Raw genomic sequence first — 25,794 nt, 5'->3', positions numbered from 1 at the left:
GTGCTGCTTAGTACCATTCCAGAAAGGTACAGAAGTTTAGATTAAAATAACTTATGGAACTACCTTGCACAGGTTCAGTTCTCACATTAAATATCTGCATTTATGCTTTGGGATAAAATGCGCCAAGAACGGTCTAGATTCAGAAAGCAATTTTTCTTTTGCAAATTAATGCATGACTTTTTCTTTCTTTTTTTCTCTTTCAAATTATGTCCTCAGAATGATTTGGGGCTTCAGACTAGCTGTCAGGTGTCAATTGATCAGAAGTCAATTCCTGTGTTACTTTCTGTGTAGTTCCATGAGAAATGAGAGACATTTCACTCTTTCAGACAATTTGCCTGTTAACTTCTCTTTCAGTTTTTATGTGTTTTAAAATTTAATATTCCTGTCACTTTTGAATTTTTTTTTTCTTCATAGGTGGAAGCTCCAAATCAAATAATTGCTATTGAACAGTCTCAGTCAGATCGAAGCAAAAAAACTTTCCATCCTGTTAAGTAAGAATTTTGAGAAAATTATTCCATTTGATTTCAGTATGTGATTGGTTTGAAATGTGTAGTAGTAGTTTCTTGGAAACTTACAGTAATTCTAAGCCAGTTTTCTGATCTGTATCCAAATTCCATTCTGGGTGCGCACATAGAATCACCATAGTAATAAGTGCCCGGTCTCCCTTCATTAAGGAAAATTTTCAGCAGCTTTACAAGTGTGTGAAGAATGCCTGTCCAAAATATTTATATTCAGCTAGCAGCACTGCTGTATGGTGTTCAGAGCTGTATGGCGGATGCATTTCCCATCTTGAAAAATGGCAGTAATGTTCCTGTTCTACACGGGCATGGGATGTATTTGCAGTGCTTTTCAGGGGGAGTGCCTCTGCTAGAAACATCTGTGCGGCTTCTCCCCACAGCTCTCTGCCATTCTTCTGTGTCTTTAGTCACTGGCAGAATCAATGTTTGTTCTTCTGGCATGAGTGTCTTCTGTTGGAGCTGTTCTGTTCTCTATAAATAATTAAATAAGCCTTAAAACAGGAAAAGATAAGACAGCATCAACTCCGACAGGACAGTGCTGGGATAAAGGCTGCAATATATAATCTGCAAAAATGAACTTTGAGCTTGGGAGGAGAGCTCATTTTCACTAAATTATCTCTATCATGTCATTTTTCTTCCTTTTGCATACCAACAAATAGATTCTGGGTGTGTGTAAATTGTTTCATGGGTGACCGTTCGGCAGACTGTTTTTTTTCCATGCAAACCCTTTATTCATGTTGTTTATCACTTACAGGAGTAATGCCACTATGTATTTGAGACACAGCTGTATGTTTTATACTTCTAGACATACAAATTAGGTGCAGGTGAAAAAAAGGACAAGCAGTAACATTTATTTATTTTAATGTGGAAATTCAGATCCAATAATAAGCAATGTCAACCTTGGCAAGCAACAAATACCCATCCCATAGAACACATGCGGTTTTATTATGTTCAAGACTGTACAAACAGACTAAGAAAAACAAGAGTCCTATTACTAAGAACAGTTTCCCACTGCTGGTGCTTTATCCTGTTTATCTCTTTGACGTAGTCACTATCTTTTTAACGCGTTTTTATAAACCAGGGTTACTGTGCTTTTGCTGGGGTCCCCCTGTTTTTTTTCATTTGTCAGTTTTTCTCAGAACTGCTTTAATGAGTTTGAGGAAATCTGGCTTGAGCTGGGAAGATCTCCAAATGCTTATTTCCCTGATCTTGTTTCCTTTTCTATTTTAGAGTTGATCTGCCAGGGGACCAGATAACTAAAGTAACACTGGGAAGGTTGCATTTCAGTGAAACAACAGCAAATAATATGAGAAAAAAGGGGAGACCTAATCCTGACCAGAGGTATTGCTGTAGCTAGTTGGCCTGCATGTATGAAGTGGAAAAGAGAAAATCTACTTTAGAATGGAGCTGATGTTTGTGAAAAATCTCAGTGTTGTCAAATCTGTGATTTTATTTCAAATTCTGTGATATTTGGTATCTCCTAAAAAGGCCTCTCTTCTAGAGTCACAGAATGATACGAGAATAAAAGAAAAGACCTCATCCTCATGGGTAGAGATAACTTCAGGAAATCATAGCCAGAATGACGGCTGACGAAATTAGGAAGCCAAAACCCCAAATCATGATAATTTCCTTCTGAGGAAGGAATGCTCTTCATCTTGAGTCTTTCTTACTTAAATTTCTCAAAATTACTGTAATCTTTGTTCATTTTCAGTGATTGTGGGGATTGAAAGAACATGTTGCTTGAGAATGAAGTACTTTTGCTTTCATATTGTAACATAAATACATCTAAAATAATGTTCTGGCTATCTTTTGATGCATCACTAATAGCAGCTGTACTTAAAACATTTTATTTTTTTCTGTGAGAAGACATTACTTCAATTATTGTCTTGATTAAATCGATTTCAAATCAGATACTTCATGCTGGTAGTCGGACTGTATGCTGTCTCTCAGGACCAATTCTACTTGCTGTCTGCAAATGTCTCTGAAAAGATCATTGTGAGGGTAGGTAGAAATTTATATTGCTTTCATGTTAAAAGTTTTTACTGTTTTGATATTCACAGGAGACTGTGGGGAGAGTGATTCTTGGGCACACAAATTACCATTGACTCAAAAAGATTGCGAAAAAAATTACAGTTGCATATTGTATGAGTATGTTGTTATCTTTTAATTATCAGGATTTTAAGACATTAAAAGCAGAGCTATAGCAGAATTTAAAAAGAAAGCTTGTTGTGAATTCCAATACAAAATACACTGATTTTTCCAGATTGTTTTTTCTTTGAGGTGAAACAATTTCCTGCACTTGCCAGGAATTTGGTAAATGCTTTCGTTGGCTAGATGCTTCATTTTCAAAGGAGGATGAGAAGGAAAAAAATGCAAGGAAAGAAGGTCAAGCAGCTCTAGGAGGATTTAAAACCCCTAGCTGCCCCTTTCTGGTGTGTTTCCAGAGTGTCCCAGCTCTTAATTTGGTGGATGTAATATAGATTTCAAAAGAGAAAAAGGAAGGATTGGTCTCTCTTCCTCACAACCATTACTTTTCAGTCCCCTGATTGACATAATTTTTTCCTTTTAGTCCTCAGCTTTAGCCTACAGTGAGAGTTAGTCTCAGAAGAGAGCTCTGTTGGAAGAGGAGCTCTGGGGGTGAGGGTTAGGAGAGAGGGAAGGCGCAGAGCCGCAGCGTCAGCGGGGTCGCGTGGGGGCTGCCGAAAGCTTTCCTTCAGTCCTGGCCCCTTCTGCGTGTGACCGATCACCGTTGGGTAACGTTTGAACTGGGCATGGTCTCGGGTTATGGTTATTTCTAGGGCGAAGATTATGGTGAGGGCTTAGGGAGATAGGGGATGGCTAGGTGCCGTGCGGTGGGGCTGCCCAGGATGGGGAGGGACTCCGGGAGATGCGGTCGAGTGAACTTTCTCGCGTGGGACAATCGAGGAATTGCTTCTTGTTTGCCTGGGGTCTTCCTAGTCCTTGGCTTATCATGAGGAGTAGGCTTCCAGCCAAAACGAAGCTCATTTTCTTCCCAGTGGCTGGTACAGTGTTATGTTTTGGGTTCAGTAGGAGGAGAATGTTGATAACACACTGATATTTTCAGATGTTGCTCAGTAGGGTTTATACCAAGTCAAGGATTTTTCAGCTTCTCATGCCCAGCCAGCAAGACGGCTGGAGGGGCACAAGGAGTTGGGAGGGGACACAGCCAGGGCAGCTGACCCCAACTGGCCACAGGGGTATTCCATACCGTGTGACGTCATGTCCAGTATATAAACTGGGGGGAGTGGGGCTGGGGGTGGATCACTGCTTGGGAACTAACTGGGCATCGGTCGGCGAGAAGTGAGCAACTGCATTGTGCATCACTTGTTTTGTATGTTTTTATTTTTTTTTATTATTATTACTATTTTCCTTTTTTTTTTTCCTCCTTCCTTTTCTGTCCTGTTAAACTGTCTTTATATCAACCCAGAAGTTTTTTGTTTGGTTTTTTTTTTCCCCCCCCAATTCTCTCCCCATCTCACCAGGTGCGGGGGAGCAAGCGAGCATCTGCATGGTCCTTAGTTGCCGGCTGGGGTTAAACCACGACAGTAGGCGATTGCTTGGGTCCTTTTTGGCAGCACGTCATCTGCCTAGGCTTATGATTACAGCCTGGCTTAGCATTTGGGTTTGGAGAGAGCAAAAGTGCCAGTCCCCAGTATGTGTGGTGTCGCACAGGGGTTTCCCGAGGAAGATGAGGGCTTTCAGATGGTTTCAGTCCTGGGTCCTTTTTCATCCGGGCCATAACTTTGTGTCCCCTTGTGCCACAAGCCCTCTTCCCGCGGGTACGGTTAGGTTTTTGGAGGGCAGCGTGGCCGAGAGCTCCTTGCTGGGTGGAGCTGCGAAAGGGCTTTGAAAGCAATGTTTGGATTTCAGCAGTTTTCTGCCCTGCCGAGAAGTTTTATCATCCTGGCTGTTGCTGTGGGTTCTTTTATTTCAGGACACTGAAGCATTATGTTTGTGTTATTCCTGCGTATTTAGCTCTTTTCCTTTTTTGTCTGTTAATTTCCACAATACTGCTGTCATCTGAATTTTTCTGCGTCTAGCAGTGTTACAAATATCATGTCTTTACTAATTTGGGAAAGCTGTTGAATTTTCACATTTGACTCATCCTTGGGATCATTGTTACCTTATAAGATATGTATTTTTATGTATGATTTAGAAATTTACATTTTTCTACCATTTTTAAACTTAGATTCTTTTGAAATTTCGATGAGGAGAGCTCCTTCAATGTGTCTGAGATAGTTTTTTAATAGGAACCCAGGGAATGAGATTTTGCAAACCTGGCCACTATTCCAGACAAAGAAAAAAGAAGGCAGAAAAGCAGAAGGATCAAGAGGCTGTGATTTGAAGTGGTGAAAACATCAACAGGAAAGCTGAAAAAGAAAAAAAGAAAAGTCATTTTCCAGATGTCTGAGAGGGCTTCAGTGGCAGGGTGTACAGTGAGCCAGCCACTGGTTACCTTAAAGTGGCAAAGCTTTCCAAATGCACTGTGAGAGAAAGCAGCTCGCGTTCTGGCCCTTTATACACTCAAACATAACATAACCACTGCTCGGCTGGTAGTTTTGTTATCAGGCATATCAGATCATGCTCTAATTGTGACAAACACTGGTAAGTGCAGAGCACCATGCCTTGTAGATGGTAAGGCCCTGTAAAAGCCTGGCTTCTTTAAATGCGTGTGAACTTTTTATTGTTATCATACTTTTCGTTCAGACTCAAATTTTAAAGCCTGAATTCAAAGTTTAAAAAAAAAAAAATTAACAAAATTTATTATTGAAATCAAATGCCTTTTCTAACTATACACACTTCCTTGTTTTATTGGTGTTCTTTGAAAGACCCTGTTTCCTTGACATGAAATTTCTGATCTGAGTTAATTTAGAATATTACAGAGGATTTGGTGAACCACATGTGTTTCATCTCTACTTTGTTTGGTCTTTTCCAATTTCCAGCCTCAGCTAAAATTTGCTGGTAAATAAAGAATGGTTATGTGGCATAACGTTGAAGTTAGAATTTGGAAAGCTTTGGACATTGACAATTTAGCTTAAGGTGATAATAAAGTAGAATTCAAGTGAAAAAGCAATGAGGCCAATGCTGTGTGAGCAGAAACGCTTGGAAGTGACTCCACTCTTTTTTTTTCTTTTTTTTTTTTTTTTCCTGTTGGTGTGTTAGAAAAGCTCTTGAATACAATTTAAAGATTTAGCCTTCCATTTTCCCTGAATTTCTAATGGAATAAGCAATAGTACATCTATGCTATGCTATACCTTTAAACGTAATTTTTTCTTCCAGGCATCTAACCCAGGGCAGTTTGAGAATGACAGTGATGTACTGTGGCAGCGAGGACATGTTCCAGAGACAATAGTCTATCATGGTCGAGTAGGAATTAACACAGATGCACCAGACGAAGCACTGGTTGTCTGCGGAAATGCAAAAGTTATGGGCAGAGTCATGCATCCATCTGACAGCCGAGCAAAACAGAATATCCGGGAGGTGAGGGCTGCGGAGTATTTAGGGCATTTATGTTTGCACCACAGCACACGTGTGGGTCATCGTTCTGACACATGAAGCAGCTGCTTTATCGTGGGTGTGCGGAAAGGCTGGCCTAAAGAAACCAGCTGCAGCGCTCTGCTCAGCGGAGCCTATGGATTTTGGAAGGGGCTGGCCGTGGAAGCTGGGATATCTGCGTAAATGGGGGTTGTCAGACTGCAGGGTCGCTGGCAGCGCAAATACAAATAGCGCTCTGCCGATGGGGAGCGGGAAGATGGTCCGTATTTTTGGATGCGCGGATGGCCCACGTGGCCGCGCCAGGCTTGTCGCGCTCTCGGCGATGTCCTCGATGCCGTGACGTTCGTGGTGGTGTAACATGTGAATCTTGGTGTTTGTCCAACTAGGTTGATACGAATGAGCAGTTGAGAAGAATAACACAAATGAGGCTGGTGGAGTATGACTACAAGCCTGAATTTGCATCTGTTATGGGAATAAAAAATACCCATGAAACAGGTATTCAGTCAGCTCGGTTCCCATTTTTCATTAACTTCCACTGTTGTTCATTGTGCCATAGTGCCTTTTAACACCCTGCTCTTTCATCCTCGTTTCTTGGGATACTACAATTGCACACTTTGCCGTCTATCTCCTGTGGTAGAAAAATGCCAAAAATTAAGTATTTCTGGTAATTTTCCAACTTCTGTTTCAATTTTTAAAGATAGGAGGTTGTTTTTCCAGAGGTTTAAGGAGAATGAAGTATGCGATCACAAACAATTTTGTTTTTATTGCAGAGAAGTGGGAATTCTAAAGGTTTCTGTTTGTTTTCTGTGGGATGGGAAAAAAAACCCCCTGAAATCCTGGATTTTCTTACCACAGAGAAATTCTAGATCACGTTTGGCCCTACCTGTAGCTTTTAGGATGATCAACTCAATGCACATAACTATGGTCAACGGTATGCCAGTGTGTTTCCTGACTTCAGTTTGTTATTTTGAACAGGAATAATAGCCCAGGAAGTGAAGGAGCTTTTACCTCAAGCTGTTAGAGAAGTCGGAGATGTTGCCTGTAATGACGGAGAAAAAATAGAAAACTTCCTCATGGTTGACAAGGTATGGTCTTGCGAGAGAAAGGGGAAATGTGTGTTTAGATTGTTCCTTTTGTATGTGGAGCTGTAAGCACACGCTATGCTTTATAGAAAGGTGTAGACCTCCACGTGCATTTACAAAAATAGTGTTTGGCAAATCATTGAGGAAAAACTGAACCGCCAGATGTTGGTAAATGGCTGAATCCTTTAATGACAAAAAGTATTTACATTAAAATCTCATTATAATAACAAAGAAGCATACAGTAAAAGAGAGAAGGAAAAAACCTAACTTTGCTGAATGAAGGTGGGTAGCAATTTCACAGCATTGGTCCAACAAGTGGGACTCCAAAATATTCTTTTGGGTTTAATTGTTTAAGTTAATTGTTACAGAATTGAATTAAGCACTGATGGCATTCTATTTGCTAAATAAAAACTTCTTTACTCTATTTTTTCATGCCAAATACAAATGCTAGCTCCGCACGCTCTGTGGGAAGGTTTCTTTGGCCATCTGAAATCCTTATTATAGCTTTAAAATCACACACTACAAAATGTTTATGGCACACAAAGTAATTACCATGCTCGGAGGTTGGAAATGATGCCTCAGTCTATTGTCCTGTGCTCTCTCCCCCTCCTTTCCCTGTAGAAATAGGACGGGAAGGGACCGAGGGTCACACCTGAGGGCAGACAGCGCTCGGCCGGAGCTTTGCTCGGAGCAGCCCCTCTGTTGTGCGCTGGTTCGCTGCAGGTCAAGGACCATGTCCCAGCTTCTTCCCACTTACAGCTGAGAGTGCGAAGAGGGAGGTTTTACAGATTGGGAACCTTGTCCTGTCTGGATGATGCCATGAACGCGATCCTGTATTCATTATAACCATGCATTCTTTCGTTATTCTATAGAAAACACAAAGTTTATACCACTAAACTTGGAGAAAATATCTATAAAAATACTGCGTTTCACTTGTCATCTTTTGATAGGCTACAAATAAGTTTAATTCATAGGTTAAATCTGCTAGGCTGTATTCCATATAAAGGAAGCACGAATGAGACACCTTGAATAAAGCTGTGGAAAGAGCCCTTTCTAGAGATACTGTTGAAAAGGAGACTTAGAAAATTTGCTGTATTTGGTCAGGGTTCCAGCCTGTAGCTGATCTCTAGGTGCTCACAGAAGAGCAGTGGTGTTAGATAGTGACACGAGGTTCGTTTTGTCCGTCAGCCCTTCCCGTTACGCTGTGTGACAGCTGCAGCATCCTTTGCATTTCTGAGCCCCCCCCAAAACTGCTTTGGGGTAGCCAGATTGAGCTTTTGATTTACCTCTCCCTTTGCTGAAGTATGACGCAAATTTGGGCCCATAATGTTCCCTTTCTCCTCTGTAGCTCGGGTCTCCGGACAGCATTGCCAGGATGTTTTCCAGGGATGTGACCTGGCAAACGGAGAAAGCCTACAGCACCCGGTGGGGCCTGATTCTGCCGCCGATGTGGCCCGAGCAGGACTGAGTTGTTACAAAAATGGCTTTTTTTTTGCTGCTTAGAGTTTTCTTGACTACTTGGCTAGGTCTGGGATCGCTTCGCAAACACTTTGACATCGTTTTAATGTGGTTAGGTAAATCCGTGCTTTCTCCTCTTCCTCCTAACACCTGTGGCAGAGGTTGTGAATGTCAGTTCTGTGACCTTTGGGGTGACGGGGGCAGGGGAGATCTGTGTCCAACAGTTTAAGATGTATATTGAATTCAGAGATTTGGAACATCTGATGTCCAGGCAGAACATCTGCTTTCAATGTCTGGAGTTCCCAGCTCCAGAGCAGCCCCACACCTTGAGTAGTAAATGGACAGTGCTTCATATCTTTGCGTTCAGTAGGGCAGGTGATGGGGCCCTGAACTTTGTTATCTCACATTCCACGTTTAGTTCCAGATCAGCAGGATATTGGCTGGTTTGGCTGTTTCTCTTTGTCAGTTGCCTGTTTGGAGCTGTCGAACCCTGTAAAATTAATTGTTTGCATTACACATTTGAACCAGGCTCTGCTACTTTCTAGAGAAATGTCTCAACTGTGTGGAAATTTGCTATTTTGGAACAAGACTCTTTCTGCTGTTCTCAGTCACACTGTGGTCAGTACTTTGTCATCAGCGGGGCAGTAAAACTCTAGTCAGTCCTTTTTTTCTCAAAGAAAGTGTTCCTTCATTTTGCCAGATGAGTCATTTTCTCAGCTGGTTGAAGTCACCTAGAAGAGATTCATGCATGATTTGAGGAGAATGGAAAGGGCAGCTGCTACATATCATTGATATGAGGACAAGTGACCGTATAAATGATTTCACAGTTCTAGATGCAGGAGGTTATTTTGAAGTCACTTTTTAGTTAAACAGGCTGTTGGTCTTCTGGCGGTAGAGAAGTTTGCAACTTGCCACCGATACCTGTGCTCAGGTTCTGTTTATACAAAATACTGTCTGGTTTTGTGGAACGCAGTCACCTTTAAAAGAAAGGTGTGCGTGGCATTTACAACGTGAAAGGCGAAACTCTGCTTTTGCCTTACTTCTGCATGACTTGCCTAGACTGGAACACTTAGCAACACTAACTGCAGTAATAGCTTCATCCAAGGTTTAATGGCATCAGTCTGGTTGTACATTAGGATGAGAAAGCCGTTCTTGCAAACGGAGTGGAGAAAGTACGCTGTTACCATGCTCCTGCAGTGGATCAGTAACCATTTTTGGCTCAGAAATGGATAAAATACTGCTTGGATGCTTGGGCTTCTCTGGCAGCAGATTGATACCTAGGTGATAAGCAGGAGGTAGAAGAATACAAGGCTTTTCCTGGGTAAAATAGTCAGAAGGAGTAAATGGAGGGTGTCTGAACTGCGGTAGTTGCAGAGCTGATCACGGTATTGGAACTTATAGGACTCCTGTAAGAGGCTGGAGGGGTTGAAGGGGAGAACAAAATATTACACCATCACAGCTTGACCTCTGGTTTGGATCTTTCCCTGTCTCAGGGACTCCTGTGTGATTCATGTTATGTGTACAACATGGGTGGAAGCTCTAGCTTGTCTGAGCCAGGTTAGTCAATCCCGTAGGCAGATGGTTGGATGTACATTTTGCTAAGGGATTCTGAAATCTATGTTCAGCTGCAGCACTACAAATCAAATAGTAGATGCCTGTTGTGACAGTGTTAAGGTTTAAAATTCAATGCAATATGAAGGTAAGATATAGTTAAAATTCTTGGTCTACAAAGCCCTTTAGCTTCTTCAAATTTTTCTGCAAGTCCTCATTTTCAATTTACTGCAAATTGAACAAAAGCAATTTTTACAATCTAGCAAAAGGGTTTTAGAGTCGTAAGTGCATCCCATTTACAGTGAGATAACTTGTGTTTGCATTTTAAATATTCAATGTATCCTTATACAGGTGAATTCTGTACTCATTACTGCTTGTTACATCTGATTGATGAATATACTGTATCTACTTTTGTCATTGTTTTGCTTCTCAGGATCAGATCTTTATGGAGAACGTTGGTGCTGTAAAGCAGCTTTGTAAACTAACCAACAATCTCGAAGTCAGAATAGAAGAATTGGAACAGTGGAACAGGAAACTGGCCAGGCTGAAACGGATGAGCAGTTTAAAGTCAACAGTCAGTGAAGAGAGCAAAGTCAGGTACGTCTGTCTGGGATGTTCTCTGATAGTTGTCACAGAAACTGGTAAAGCGGTCTCTGTGGTAGAAGTGAAAACCAATTTTGCTCGACAGTGGCGTTCAGCTCATTTCCAGCATTTAAGTTGTGCAAAAATTTCAAATTTCTCATAATTTTTAACTCACTGACAAAATTAATATTTGAAATGGCTGTTAAATTGCAGTCATTTTTGTAATTGCTTCAGTTGCATAAAGCAAGGGTAGATTATGTCCAGTTACAGCCCTGGAGCTTGGAAATTGCTGCTAAGAGAAATCTGCAGAGCTGCTTCTGCAAGAAAGAATCTTCATTAGTGCTTCAGTGGAAGTGATGAGTGTTTCCTATTTCTAAACCATTTCCCCAAGTTTTCTTTGAAATCAAATGTAGCATTTAATAGCATTCACCTGAATAAGTTAACGGGAGGCCTTTGTTCTTGAAAATGAATCTGATGACACTTCTGCCTTTCTCTTTTTAAATGTTAAAATTGCAAAAGCAAGTGACATTAACACCCTATTGAAAATGTCTCTTTTTCATTTGTTAGTTGCCGAAGCATTTGAATGTTAAAGAGATCTTGTCTCTTACAGCAGTTATAGTCGAGCTACTAGTCTTTTGCCATCAAAAAAATCAGTCCCGCTGAAATCCAGCAAGGTGAGTGAAATTAAATATATGAAATGTGCCTATGAGAGGGTTTTTGTAAGTGCTGAGATATCGGTGAAAGCTTTCGTGTTTCTAAATATAGAATCAAATTCCTTAGCCAGAATTTAGTGTCATGCTAGAAGCTTAAAAACTAGCTGCACTGAGATAGAAAATATGTATGAGGCACTTCTACTTCTTGCCTATACATTGTGGGTGTGCGAGTAGATCCACGCTGTCTAATGGTGTGAAGGAGGAGACCAACAGGACAGAGCTGTTGAGCCCGTAGGTGTGCTCCCGTGGTGCAGTGCAGCCTTACACAGAAATGCTCACTGCGATCTGGGAGTCGGCACAGTGATAATTCTTCCTTGGCTTTCTTCCTTGGATGAGTCTTTGACCGTGGTTTGAAGTTAGCATCTCCTGTTTTGTACTGGGTAGTGCTGTCTTTCAGGTGGTTAAGACCTGGATAGGATGTCGTTGCTATTGCCGAATGACTTCCTCTTGCCCATACCCTGGTATAGAAAGAGGAGACCCCTTTTCACAGGGATTGAATGAGTTGGGGAAATATATGTTGACCTTGTTCAAGACAGTCTTTCTAAGCTGCTAAGTCCTGTTCTTCAAGACGAACCAATGCTCATTTGCCTACCTTGCTTTTGCCAGTGCCAAAGAGCAAGAGAAAATAATAGGTCAGATGTTCTTATTCCATGATGACAATCAAATGCTCCATCATCTAAGATCATCATGCTTGTTTGGAAAGTGCCTTTCTGTATTTCCACCAGGCCTGGTTTAACATGGCCTGAGCGTATACTGAAAGCTGCTCCTCTTTTAGTTCTGGCCACTGCTTACTGAGTTCTTAATTTGATTTTTAAATACCTCAAGAGTATGAAAAATGGCAGGAAGAAAAGAGAAGGAGCTGTGTAATGTTTGTGTCCCCAGACTATCAGCAGTGTGCAGTACACTCACAGTTTCAGGGAGCCTTTCATTACTTAAGTTTTTCTCTTTAGACGTTGACCCCTATATAAGGATGACTTGTGTGGTTCCTCCGAAAGAAACAAGGTTAACTTAAAGTCAGACTAGTGTAGTATTTCTTAATCTACTAGTAGTAGCTTAGTTATGTGCCACTTAAATGAACCAAACATGTATTTTTTTTTTCTAGGTTTGTTTGTCAAAGACGAAAGAGTCTTGCTCCGTGAAGATGTTCCGGATGACCATAATAACTTTGATTGCTATTATGGCACTATGGTAACAGTTAATTATCAACAAGTTGACTTGTTTCTCCCTTCCCCTTTCTACTCACCAGAAAGATTGCAATTTTTTTCTTCTTCTCACCCTTCCTACTCAAAGAACACAATGTATTTAAATTAACAGTGAATATGCCTGGTAGTATTGTAAAGTTGAAATCATTTTAGAAAAGTGAGATACTGATGTGGTGCACGCACAGGTAATCTCTGTCCATGTCACAGTGTATGGTGCACCTTGAATGTATCTCAGTGGCTCGTGCTACAGGGGCAAAGCTGGACTCGTGAGACCCTGCATGTTTTATGCAATCATTCTGTGCCGAAGTACAATTTCTGATGTACAGAGTGATTCTGTTGGGTGAAACGAAGCTGGACTTGTTCCCAGTGTGGTGGGCAGTCCTGTGACTCTGAAAGTTTTACTTGTGTCATTGGACTTGTGGAAAGGAAAGTATGCTCTGGAGAGATTGCCATTTTCTGTTTCCAGTCCCAAAACCCACAGATTACAATCTCTCTGTGAACTGAGTACTTTGAACAGGTGTTGTGATTCTATTTACAATGGAAAACTGAACATATTTTGTGTTGAATACAAGTATATGTATATATACATATATACAGGTATACAAATACAATACTGTATACAAGTATCTGATCTAAACCCCATTAAATTCAGTTGGAATTTTTCCCACTAAAGGGAAAGTGATCAGATAACTCTTATATTACTGCATTTGGACAAGGTGCTGTCAAGGTGTTATTCATATTATGTTACATAAGAAGATGGATGTAAATCTACAGAATAATTCTCTTTCTACAGTGCTTTGACAATATCAACCCTATATTTACTTAGCATTCATGACAGACGTTTTGAAAATCATCCGATTTACAGGCAAGTAGTTAAATTTGCGTTAGTGAATTAGAATTAGTAATAGATTGTGGACCAACCTGTTTTGGTCCACAACTCTGATGTCCATTTCTTACTAAATTGTTTTTCTTCATCAGCAGTACCTCAAGTTCTGTTCTACTCTCTCCCTCTGCCACTACAGCAGGTACGGTATCTCTGTTGGTCTGCGTACACGTAACAGGCTTTCAGTTTCTGTGCTATTATAAAATGCCAATAGACACACAGCACTAGTGAGAATTGTGTCTATTTTTTTTTTTTTTGCCTTTAGCATTGCAGGGGGAAAGCACAATTTCTCAGAGCACGCAACCTATCAGCAGGATCCCTGAAGTGAATTTCTGTGACATTTTGCCTTGTGACAAGGTCTATTGTTGTCCAATTCATGAACCAAAAGTCAGATCTCTAAGTTATGAGAAAACCAATGCAAAGGAGAAACGTAAGTTGAAGCATTAATTTCTGTTATTTACCATTTAAGTAAAGACTATATGAAGAGTGTGGGGGAAGGGGCGAGAATCTTGAAAGGTAGTTAGCTTCCTACAGAAAAGCCTAGTCCAGAGGACTTAAAAAATCCTGATATAACTAATCATCACTGCAGTCAATATGTTTTTGGAAAATCTGGCCTGGTTACCTTTAAGAATTTTGGGTCCTAAGATGTTTTGTCAGGTGTCACTGTTCTGCCTGGCCATTCATGGTAAATGATTTCATGTGAACCAGAAAGTCACTAATCCCTTTAATTAACCTTTGTCTGTAGTTGGACAGGAGTTGATTGCGGGTAGTGGAGGGTGAATTAACAGATGTAAAAAAAAAAACCCCAAAACACAAAGCACTTAATGGTGTCACAGGTGGTGATACTACATCTTTTCTGTGGGCAGAGCCAGAAATTCAACTGCCACAAAACATAAAACTGAGAATTAAAACTCTGCTCACTCAGGCAGGGTTTTTGAGTAGAGTAATGTTATTTGAAGGCAGAGCTCTGTGAAATAAATTACTTTTACTGGAATGAATTCTCTTTCAGCTATTGTCTGCCAGATGTTATGTGTGTAATATATGAGTAGGTGTATTGTTTACAACTTTTATGATATTTATAAGAAAGAGTTTAAATATAAAGGTATGCACAAGTTGTTGGAACCTGTATTCCTCTTTCCCAGACCTTAACATTGGCAATGTCTGGAAGCAAGCGTTAATATTACTAAACCCAGCAGTCATACTCTTCCTTTCTTGGCTTTGGGAACAATTCTTGCACCAACCACAGTTAGCAAGTTGAGGTGAAATTGGGGACGGATGCAGTTCAGCCTCTGAAACACAAATGTCTGCCAGGGCCAGCATTGCCGATCGCTGTGACACTCTTATCTATCACATCAGCTGTTCCAGTGGGATTCACCCACTGGCCTTTCTTTATACTGGAACGTGCTGTTGTCCCCAGACAAGCTGCGGGTAAGCGGTCCTTGCGATTCTTGTGATTAGTGCTGCAGTAAGCCCCGTGGCAGATACAGCTCAATACAGCGCTTTCAAGAGGTCGTACCTAAGTGATTTGTATTGCTCTGAAGCCTGAAAGAGTGTTGATTAATTAAAAAGACGTTAATCTCATTTACAAATGAGGGAGCTGTAGACGGGTGAAAATGAAATATGAAAACCTTCTATCCCCAGCTGGCTGCTTTTGATATTAGGTGGAAAGGGAAGATAAGAATAAACACAAAGCATTACCTTCTCAAGGTCTTATGCTCCAAATAGCATTAAATGTGGATCCAAGAGTGAAAAATCAGCACAGTACACAAGCTACTGAAAGATTTCAGATCTGCACAAGTTTAATGAAGCTGAATGTATCCCCAGATGGAAGGTAACAATGTCAATACGAAATCCAAACAGAAGGAAAACCAACAAGCTGCTTAATGTAGCTGTAGCCAAGATAAATGAGAAGGAAAATGTTTTCAGAACAAAAAGCTAAGAGTTAAATATGGGGAATAATTAAGATAAACAGTGAATATTTTAGAATCAGCTGACTAGCCTGATTCACGGAAAGATGAAACTATTTGAAATCAAAGTTGAATTAAATGCTAATTTAGGAGTTCATCTTTAACAGACCTTTTACTGTTCCGCTACGCGGTACCCGAATTCTGCGGGTGCAGGCTACTGCTGAGTGCATCCATTGTAACTCCTAATCCCTTGCACCTCAGATTTGTTGAGGAGAAGCCTGTTAGGAGTGTTCAAGTAGAAAAAAAAGCATTCGTAAGCAAGACAAAGTTTATTAAACAAAAATTCAGCATGTCTTTATGTAGTCTAGTTTGATGTGGCCTTTTTTCCTCATAGTTCATTTATCTTAAGAACTGGTTTCTCTGAAGGATTTAGACGTTCAACTGAGCAGCGTGAATACCCTTCAGCATCTGGGCTTTTTCTTCTCTCTGCTTCCATGCCATTAGTGCTCATTGCTCGCCCCTTTGCATTAAGCATCACTGATAACCAGGGACTGGCCTTTATCTGCGTGTTGTTTCTCGCTGCTGGCTCTCCCCTCGCAATAAAAGCTTGGTGAGGATTTTGGTCAAAGTTGCTGGATATTGGTCAACTTAATGCATTTGCGTTTATTGCCTTCGGATGGTAATTAATGGATTCATAGCAAGGTACCACCACCAGAATAAATCATCAGCAGGTTTTTTCCACACTGCTTATAGAATATTACAACTCATGTGAATTAAAACTAGAAAGTGCTTGAGGGGGGAAAAAAAAAAGGATACCACATTTATTGGATGAGTTTATCTGAATCTTATCTGGAGATAATAGTTGTCCTCATTATATTCTGGTCATGCTCGTGCTTTTATATTTGTTATTGCATTGGATCTTCACACCCCACACGGGCCTTTGAGAAAGGGTGGTACTTTGAGAAAGGGTGGCCTTTGAGAAAGAGGTACTGTATGTGACAGAGTGGAAGTTTACCACAATGTATTGAAGGCTTCTACGGTGTTTTTTGGGGGTTCTTGGTGTTCCCAGTTGGCAACTTGAGCTCCAAATAAAAAAAACATCAGGGTTCAGTTTTCTACATTTCATTTGGATTGCATCAGCTTAAAGGACAATGAAATCGTAATTTTATGACAAGTAAAAAAACCAAGTAAAAATGAATTTCTGTACTGGTTACTGACTTAGTTTAAATAGTTGAAATCTTAGTGAAGTAAATCTGTCTTCATCCTAGTTTTTATACAAAATTCTGATAACCACTTAGTGCTTTCTTCCATCATCTGCAAAAGCATCACAGTATTGAATGTTTGGTAATTCAGAGTATTTAATAAATATTCCTGCCAACACTTGCACAGCTGAACTATTTTATCTACAGGGAGAACATTTTTCTTTCAGTGAGCAATCTTTTGCCTTTACCAGGGGATACAGATTTTCTTACAGAATAGTTCTCTGTTAATGAAAATGCAAAATGGCAGGGAACGTTTAATGCATTGCTAACGTATCTGGACTATTAAGGGAAAACAGAAGAAACCGGAAGGAAGATGTGACAACTAGTTTGTAAATTAAAAGGGAGTATGAGAGAACAAATAGGTTTTTTTTTAGATCTGCCTCAAGACCTACTGTGCTTGTATAACTGATCGCATGGGTTCAGTGGCCATTTTGTCTAGGCGTGTCGAACAGTATAAAAAATGGGACAGCAGATGACTACTAAGTGCAAGAGTTACTACCTGAGTTGGCAGAACTGGTAGATCTGTATGGTGAGCAATTAAATAGAAAATAGATTCAAGGAATAGCTGGCAGCAGTATCACAGATTCAGAACAAAACACAAAAATGATGGAAATCCCAAGGATGATTTTGTATTGCATTGCTTCTGGGCCCTTGGATTCCAGTTGTTCATGTTGTTCCATGCTCTTGGTCACCTACTAGCGTGAGAAAAGTCTGGATTTTCTTATTTCCCAATACTGAAATGAAAATCAAAATCTGGAATGAATAAGGAAACGGTAAGGTCAATGCAGCTGTCTTGTTTCAATCTCAGTGAAATAATGCATTTTGATCCTTTCTTTTGTAAAATTAATTTTTATATAATGAAACAGTAACTTCTGTTCTAAACAGTCATTTTGAAATCAGAATGTTTCCTTGGGAAAATGCAGGAATGGAGCACCTTGGTATTCTAGAAATATGTGTTTCTGGGTTGTGGTGTGTTTGTTTTTTTTTTTTTTTGCCTCCACAGATTAAATGGTATTTGATGAAGCATGTTAGTTTAGGCAAGATCAACATTTCTCCGTGCCAGCTTATTGGTAGCATATCTCTGGACAGAGTCTTGGCTGGCAATTAGTGTAAAAGCACAGGAATAGCTTTAAACCATTTCCCCTGGGCTTGAAGGGCCTTCTGCCTCCCCCCAGGTTGTACTATGTGATGATTATTCAAAAGATCTTTTAAAGTTCATTTTTCTAGAGAAGTGCTATGAAAATTAATAGGATTAAAAAAATTAAGAAATCGGCTTATATTTCCCAGCCTGGTTCAATGTCTGGAATTACAGAGGTGACAATCTGTGAACGTGGCGATGATGTTGTTAGAGCTGTGTATTACTCTCTTTAATTTGGTGACTCACCCTTCTCTCTGTGAAGTACCGTGTCTCACTTGGGTCTGTCCTCAGTGTCTTGCGTCTCACATTCAAAGAGCGAGGTTACTCCCCTGGCCTCGGTTTGCGTGGCAGATGCTTATTCTTACTAAGACTATTTTCTCACTGATGAGAGAGATGTGGCTTTATGATCAGATTTGTGCTGAAGTGCCTGACTGGATCTTGATGTTCACTTTGGCTCTCTGTTATAACAATTGGTGATATTCTGTGTGCGGGATGAAATCTTTTCTTTTAGGTTATTTTTTGAAATGTTTTAGATATCCTGTAGAATTTCAAAAGCTTGTTTCTTGTCACCTCCAAATTTCTTTTGACTGTATATATCTGCTTCTGAAAAGAGGTGCTTTGTATTTTAAAGGTTTCTCTTGTGGTTATGCATGCCTTTATCCAAGAGAGAATTAAGAAAACATCTTCTGGTATTGTATTCATATTTTGCTGTTACAAGTGTGCAAGGCTAACCTGGGGACATTTGTACGTACATCCTTTCACAGGAAACCCAAGTGACATGTTACCTGAACGAGATCCAGTCAAAAAATCTAATGGAAGACCTGATCTTGGAAATGACTGTAAGTCCCATATTTTTTTAAAATACTGTTGGATTGTATACTTGTGTAACTTCGAAGAGTTACTTTTAGGCTTGGAATTCTGCTGCTGGAATTTAGAGAAGTTTCATTTATAACTGGTCTTTATAGAGAATTAGCACTTAGGAATCTATTAAATACCTGTGATTTGCTATAATTTTCTTGTCATTCCAATTTATTCTTATGTCTTCATTAGGTTTTTATAGACATTCTGGCTGCCCTCTCTAGAGAGTTCTTAGACTTGGCTTCAGATGCAATAAAACGACAAGTGATATTTTCCTTGACAGGGACTAAAATCTTGGGAGGTGCTCAACACGGCAAACCCTTATACAGCAAAATACGTAAGGATGTGAGTGTAGTGTAAGTGCAGTATTTGTGTGCAGGCAATGCACGATACAGTGTTAAGGAAGAGTTTGGGGTTTGGCTCCGTTGACCTAGTGGATTAAAAACATCAGCTGCTGAAAGGGGCCATCTCTGCCTTAGGATGCTGACGCTGCCTGCATCAGTGGAGATGAAATGAAGTTCTTCGACACAAGACTTTTGGGTTGATTTCAGGCTGCCCTTTTAGTGACTGCGCACTGCTGTCAGAGCCAGTCTGGGCTGAAAATATTGATTCTTTCCCGTGAAGATGAGTATCTGCTGATTACATATGTTATAATGGCATAGCTCTGGCATTCATTCAGTACGAGCAGGATTATGCCTTCTCTTTTCTGTTTATGTGGATGCTCTGTTTTAAGGTTTGGTTTTTTTTATAAAGATTTGATTAAAGATTAGGCAACATTGGGATGATAAAACACCCGTACGCTGGCACGCGCTTAGAGCAGTTTGCTACCCAGGGCCACGTGAGGAATAGAACACAGGCTCTGCTTGTTGCCTGGGTATGCCCCAGTGGGATGATCTGGGAAAAATCATTCCCCTTTGGATTTTTTTTTTTTTTTTCCACATGGCTACACACCTCAGAAAAGGGCCTCTGTGGCATTACTATGATGCACGTTTTAACGAGATGCTGTGTCACAGGGAAATGTTCTTCTGTGCTAGTTCTTTGAGATGAGCATGCTCAATTTCCCTCTGCCACTTGAGCATATGTGTGGATATTTGTATGCTGAAAGTTAAGTATATACTGCCAGGCAGATGTTTTATAATCAGAGCGCAGGTCAGCCTACAATCATGCAGTTTCTCTGCAAAGCAGGGAACTGCTGCTGTAGAGCAGAAACACAAAACCAGCGTTCACAGCGCGACGCAGTTCAGACTGGAGTGGGCTGGTTTAGGACCTGCCGCTGATGGGATGCTCCGGAGGTATCCAGGAGAAATAAGCTTTTTGGGATGTGGTGGTTCCTAGGCCAGCTGTGAAAGCAGGAGCTGTGGTGCTGTGTTGGCACACAGGTTCTTGCCGCCTAACTCTCCGCGGGGTTAATCTGCCTCGGGGAAGAGCCACACCATCGTGGCTATACTCGTCATCCTCTGTGTAGAATAATACAAAACTCTCAAGTTCCCGCAAGTTCAAGGCAACGTTTTATGAAGAAATTGTAATACTCATTAGAGTTAGGTCATTCTCCCGCACATAGGATTAGAAACAATTTTTGCTGCATTCCAAATTATTTCTCTCAGCAAAGATAATGTTTTTCAAATTAACGTTTACTTTCATGAGCATGGCTTCCAGTATATTAAAATGAACATTGGCACATTTGTATTCTACTTGGACTGCCGTCAAAATAGCCTTCAATGTCTGCCCCAAAGAAAATGTTACAACGTTAGGTGCCCAGGATATTTGTCCTTGTAAATCAACCAAGGATCTTATTTCCCCTGTAATGGCAGAATGAAGGTAATCAACCAGAGGCTTTTTACTGAGCACTAATTTAGACCTGCAGCAGCTCCTGTAATGGCAAGCAAGGGAGTAGATGCCACTGTATTAACTGCAATTTTATTATGCTCTTCTCTAAAATTTCTGACATAATCAAGAATAAAACAGTATTCTTCATGTTTTTAGGGATTGATACAACAATCAGTTCTATACAGATTTTGGAAACTCAGCAAAGCATTGACAATCGCTATTGCAGTAAAAATCTACAGTGCAGGTAGGTAAATTGTTTCATTATGCTTTGTTATGGTGGAATAAAATACCATTGATTTGGCTGGCTCCTCCTCACAATCGTTTACTTTAGCTTGCAGAAGCTTTTTTCTAAATTTTCGTAATTTTTTTCTTTTAAAATTTAAATGCAATTTCCATGTTTTTGCAAAGATACCGTCTATCTTGAAATCCTGTGTGTATTAATACTGCCTTTTTCAGGTCTGGAAATTACAGCTATATTATTCCTGTTAACAAATACACACCCATGGATGTAGAAATCTCACTGGAAATAAAGTAAGTACAATTAAAGATAATACATACATAATAACAGTGGTTTGTTTTTTGGATCGTAATTTTTGCCTGATTTCTATTGTGACACAAATTTGTCCCTATTCAGAGGAGTGGGACAAATCTATGCACAACTAAGTTCTTAGTGTAGACCTTTGGGTAGATCCTTTGCTGTAGTGTAGGCCCAATACCGCTCTCCACCCAATAACGATTTCACCCATTGATGCAGATATTAAAATCCAGTGGTCTTAAGGTTCAGTCTAATAATCATTTGAGCAGACATGTATGCATATATTAGCAGGATTGTGGCCTTTGGCCTAGGGATTTGATTTTTTTTCTTTTTTTTGGTGTAGAGAAGTGTTATTAGGAACATACATAAATAACTCCAGAGAACACCTTTTTTTGGTCTGTTGTGCCAAGCCCTGTAAAAGGGAATTCTTGTACAGGAACTTCTGGTAGTGCATAAAATTGTGACTTGCAGCAGACTTACTGCTCTCAGCAGATATTTTCTCCTCAAATAAAAGCCTAGCTCTACTCTGTTCTCCCAGAAATAACAAGTCCTTTCTTTTGGGGTTCTTCCCGGAGAAAGTCCGATGATAGCCAGGAGAGCTGCCAAACACTCTGCTTGATGACACTTCATGACTCCAGTCTCTCCAAGAAAGGACTTGGTGAAGTTATGGATGGTCTTTGGGTCCAGTCTTTTCATCTTGAATGTTATCCTCGTAAACATCTGCCTTTTTCAGATAAGAGGAAATATAACAGTACTCCTGAAGTGCCTGCTTGTTTCTACAGCCACTGCAAATTTGTCTTTTAGGTGTACACCATTATAATCTAATAATACAGCCCTCCCATGTAGGGATTAATATATCATACTCAGAGTTTCACTGAAGCAGTTACTGAATTTATTTTGGATATTGGTTTGTGATTTGAGGGGAGGGGGATTTTCAATATATGCCTTTTCTATATACTTTCACATAACAAACCACAAAATTAAAAAAATCAAAATATTTAACAAAGCCCAAACATATTTGGATTACTGCTGTGTCCAAATACTGCAAGATACTGTAAATACTTCAAAAATTTGGAAAACCTTTATGCCTGCTGAATAAAATCAAATTCAACCAACACGCATCACTAATAGCCTGTCTAGGACAGAGAATCTGCCATATATGAATTACATGCATGAAAATTGCTGTTTCTTATAACACCTTGTTAATGTTGTGAAAGCACATTTTGTTGGGGGGTGTTTCATTGTTCCCCACAGCATAAACTAGAAATGTTCGTGTCACCTTTTCCCCACCTTCTGCTTTCATTTTTTCTGCTAGCCATTGCCATATCCAAGTTCCTTTGGATCTCCAAGGCATTTTTGTTTGTTTATGCTCTTCTCAGAAAAGCCATCTGGTAGGCTAGGAAGTGCTGGAAACTCTCTCTAGGGATAGTTTGGAGAAGATATGACCACAACGTCCTTGCTGTTGAAGAATTCTGAATGAAATTCTGTTTACCGCTGCTTTCCAAGAGAAAGTCTGGGATATTTGTACTTCTTTTTAATGATATATTTGCATGTGTACAGTGGCAAATGGGAGTTACTTATATAGGTCCCTGTTTTAAGGCTTATTATGGGGTGGTATTCCATAAAACTGAGGTTGTGTTAGATGCCCAGGTACCCTCTGGCACAGGTATATTATGCCAATCCTTGATGTAAGCCATGCAACTCAAGCGTGTCGTGACCATTACTTTGTATAAAAAGTGATATACAATAGCTTCTAATATGAATGTTCTTAAGGTTTGAGGAAGTATAGTGTACAGTTCTAGATTTATCTTAACAACTGTAAAGATCACCCAGATTTCCCAATGCAAAACATCCTCCATTCATGGGAGGGAATGGGACCAGATCAGAGGTTGGTGGCTTAGGTTTATCTCCTTCGTATCAGCCAGTGAAGTAAGCTCCTCTGCTTTATTTCTCCACAATTCAATTCTTTGGATTTTTTCCCCCATATGTATATTGTATTTATATATATGATTATTCTATTTAAGAGCAATGGGATAGATCCTTATTTTTCTCTGTTTCTTGAAGCACCACAGAACCATTAATTATATTTCTCTGCAAAGTCACATTGGGAAATTATTGCTCCTATTATTCTTCAAGCCAAAACAGTAGGAAGGATTTCCTAGAAACCACACAGGTAAGATTTTTGCAGCAATACTCTGGCTTGTGGGGATCATTTTTATAAAATTAATGGCTGCAAAATTCTGATCTTGATTATGGGTAGTAGAAATCCAAACGGTACTTTGAGTCTGCTGGTCGTAGCTGGCTTTGGCATGACCACAATGAGATGCAACCCTTTTGTAGGAGTCAATTTTCTGCTGACTTTTATAAAAATCCAGTGACACTCTGCAAGGACAGTTTTGAGTCTGCTTCAGCCTAACTCACCACTGTAACTTGTATCTCCAGAGATACTTAAGAAATGGGGGTACTTCTCACCCAGGGCCTTAGGAGACAGAGTCCTCCAAACTCTCATCTACTCTACTGTTTCCATTATTGTCTTATGGGTAATGAATTCCAGTTTTTAAGTCTTGAATTCACTGGAAACAATGGTAGTATTCCCCTTTATTTCTGTGTGAACAGGAGTTTACCAATAAATCTCTCTAGGGAAAATTCTTCATTGTAAAAGCAAGAGGTGTTTACATGTCATTCTCTGGATTGCCTCAGTGGGAATAAATGCTGGTAAAACACGTTAGCTTTTCCCAGTAAAAAAATATTTGGAGACTGGATCTTGCGAACTTTTGATTATCTCCAGTAAACTGATGAAGGCCTTAAACTCCTTTCAGATTCTCTGGAAATATAAGACTCTTTCAGGGCCTTGATTTGTCCACATTGCTTGAAAATGCTTATTCTGGCTGAAACGGTAGGAAAGGCAGAAGCAAGGATAGTAGTGTTTCTGAACACATTGTAGGAGAAACCTCCCTGAAGTTGGAAGTCATTTCAGAGTCGTCTTTAGATTTCTGATGTATACTGCCATACGTGATATGTTCTTAATTGAGTTGAAATTACTTTTTTTTGGTGCTTTGTCAAATTTGAGCTGCCCCGACCCTTAACATGACTTTCTGATCAACTTTTCAAATGTCTTTGCAAAAAGTTACGGGCTTCTCTGCTACTGCTGTAAAGCCATCAGAAAGCCAAAATTGCCCAAGTTTTGACCTGTCTACCATAATCCAACAGAACTGAAATTAAGAGAGTTTCACAATGCAGAAATATCCTTGAAGCTTACTGCCAAAACTGGTCAAAGAGATTTCCTGCGTCAACCCGAAATCCACATCAAAAGACTAAAGCTAACTAGCCTCCAGCAGCAGGGAGCATTCAGGTTTGATGTGACTTGGAATAGAAATGCTGCCTCGTTGAAGAGGGGTTTTTTTCCCAAGAGGATTTTCCCAGGGACTGGAAGGCTTATTCCCTACCAAAGGGCAGGACAGCAATCATTTGGACTCAGCGGTCTCCCATAAGTTGTATCACGCGAACGTATCATCTCCAACAGAGAGAACGTGTCAGAAAGCGAAGGGGGGAGGGAAAGATGAAGGAGTTGAGACACTAGAAACTGATGAAATAAAAGTTACCATGGATCATTAGGCTAAAAAGAGGTGAAGATTGAATTTTATTTTATTCAATGTAGCATAAACATTTCAGATGCAACGTATATTAATTTCCTTTGTACGTGGCGGGACACCGCGATCAAAAATAGCATGAAATCTTGCCTGCATCTGTTTTTGAAATACTGAGTGGAGATGCTACCTCTATCTTTGGAATAGAGAGAGGACCTTTCACTGCCTTCTGAGGGCTACTGAAGTTGCCGTTTCAAAATCAGCAGAATTGCCATTTGCTACTATTACACCTTAAAGCTCTCGGGCCACCTGGCACGTCAGGAACAATCCCTCTATATTGTGGGATTTGCTTGGAAAACGAGAGGGACTGTGGTTACCCAGAGCCAGCTGAGTGTCGCTGGAGGCAGGTGCCTGAGCGGAGCCGATCGGAGCAAACCCACGTTCGCAGGGTTTCGAGTCTTTAAATACCCTGACTAGAGCTATCAAGTCTTGTTACCGTAATTACTTCGCGCTGCGTTTGTCAGTGAAATGTTTCCAGAGCCTATCCTTCTCTCCCATTTAACGTGAAATAAGGTTGTCTAATCTCTCCCTCTCATTTATCATCTAGGGACGTCAGCATATTTGGACTCTCCCCGTAGCTAAACTGTACGACAGCGCGTACTATTTCCGTGTAGCTGTACCGGTAAGCCTCTTCAAATGGCAACACAGCAAAAGACAAATAGCGTTTGAACTGAGGGAAGATCCGATATGAATCTCCTTTATTTTTCTTCTGCAGGGTTTTGCAGGCTGCTCGACAGATCCTTATTTTGCTGGGATGTTTTTTACCGATTACTACTTCTATTTTTATCGGCAGTGTAACTAAAATGTCGCTGATCATTCTGTTCTTTGGGGAAAAGACAAGGAAGCTCTCGATGTGAAAAAGAGACTTGTGAATGGCCCTGGATATTTTTTTAGCCCTCTTGCTGAGTTGTATGGCACTTTCTTTTTTGTTTCACTTTTAAATTAAAAAGAAAAGGAGAAAAATGAAGTGTTTGACAACAACCATAGCTCTGCATTTCCAGGAACTGTTTCTAAAAGGATGTGAGGCAATGGAGTATATGATGTGTAAATAAATAATTCCATTGATCATAGTGAAGTTATATGATATTGTACATATAGCAGACAAGAACAAACG

General features: G+C 40.2%; 1 protein-coding gene across 1 annotated transcript in view; it reads left to right on the top strand.

Annotated features, from left to right (window-relative positions):
* MYRFL (myelin regulatory factor like) overlaps positions 1-25,482 on the top strand; it is a 45,598-nt gene extending 20,116 nt beyond the window's left edge. Inside the window, 18 exon segments of the mRNA XM_075057920.1 lie at positions 415-491; positions 1,749-1,859; positions 2,429-2,519; positions 5,820-6,020; positions 6,422-6,530; positions 7,011-7,120; positions 10,560-10,723; positions 11,319-11,382; positions 12,524-12,609; positions 13,417-13,488; positions 13,602-13,648; positions 13,772-13,936; positions 18,578-18,652; positions 20,655-20,742; positions 20,955-21,029; positions 23,098-23,206; positions 25,228-25,302; positions 25,396-25,482. Of these exon segments, the coding sequence (XP_074914021.1) occupies positions 415-491; positions 1,749-1,859; positions 2,429-2,519; positions 5,820-6,020; positions 6,422-6,530; positions 7,011-7,120; positions 10,560-10,723; positions 11,319-11,382; positions 12,524-12,609; positions 13,417-13,488; positions 13,602-13,648; positions 13,772-13,936; positions 18,578-18,652; positions 20,655-20,742; positions 20,955-21,029; positions 23,098-23,206; positions 25,228-25,302; positions 25,396-25,482 (1,806 nt within the window).
* The last annotated feature ends 312 nt before the right edge of the window (positions 25,483-25,794 follow it).

The sequence above is a fragment of the Buteo buteo genome, chromosome 26 (genome assembly GCF_964188355.1).
Source record: "Buteo buteo chromosome 26, bButBut1.hap1.1, whole genome shotgun sequence".
NCBI lineage: Eukaryota > Metazoa > Chordata > Aves > Accipitriformes > Accipitridae > Buteo > Buteo buteo.
Note: the sequence above shows the minus strand (reverse complement) of the source record. Positions and strands in the feature narration are given on the sequence as shown.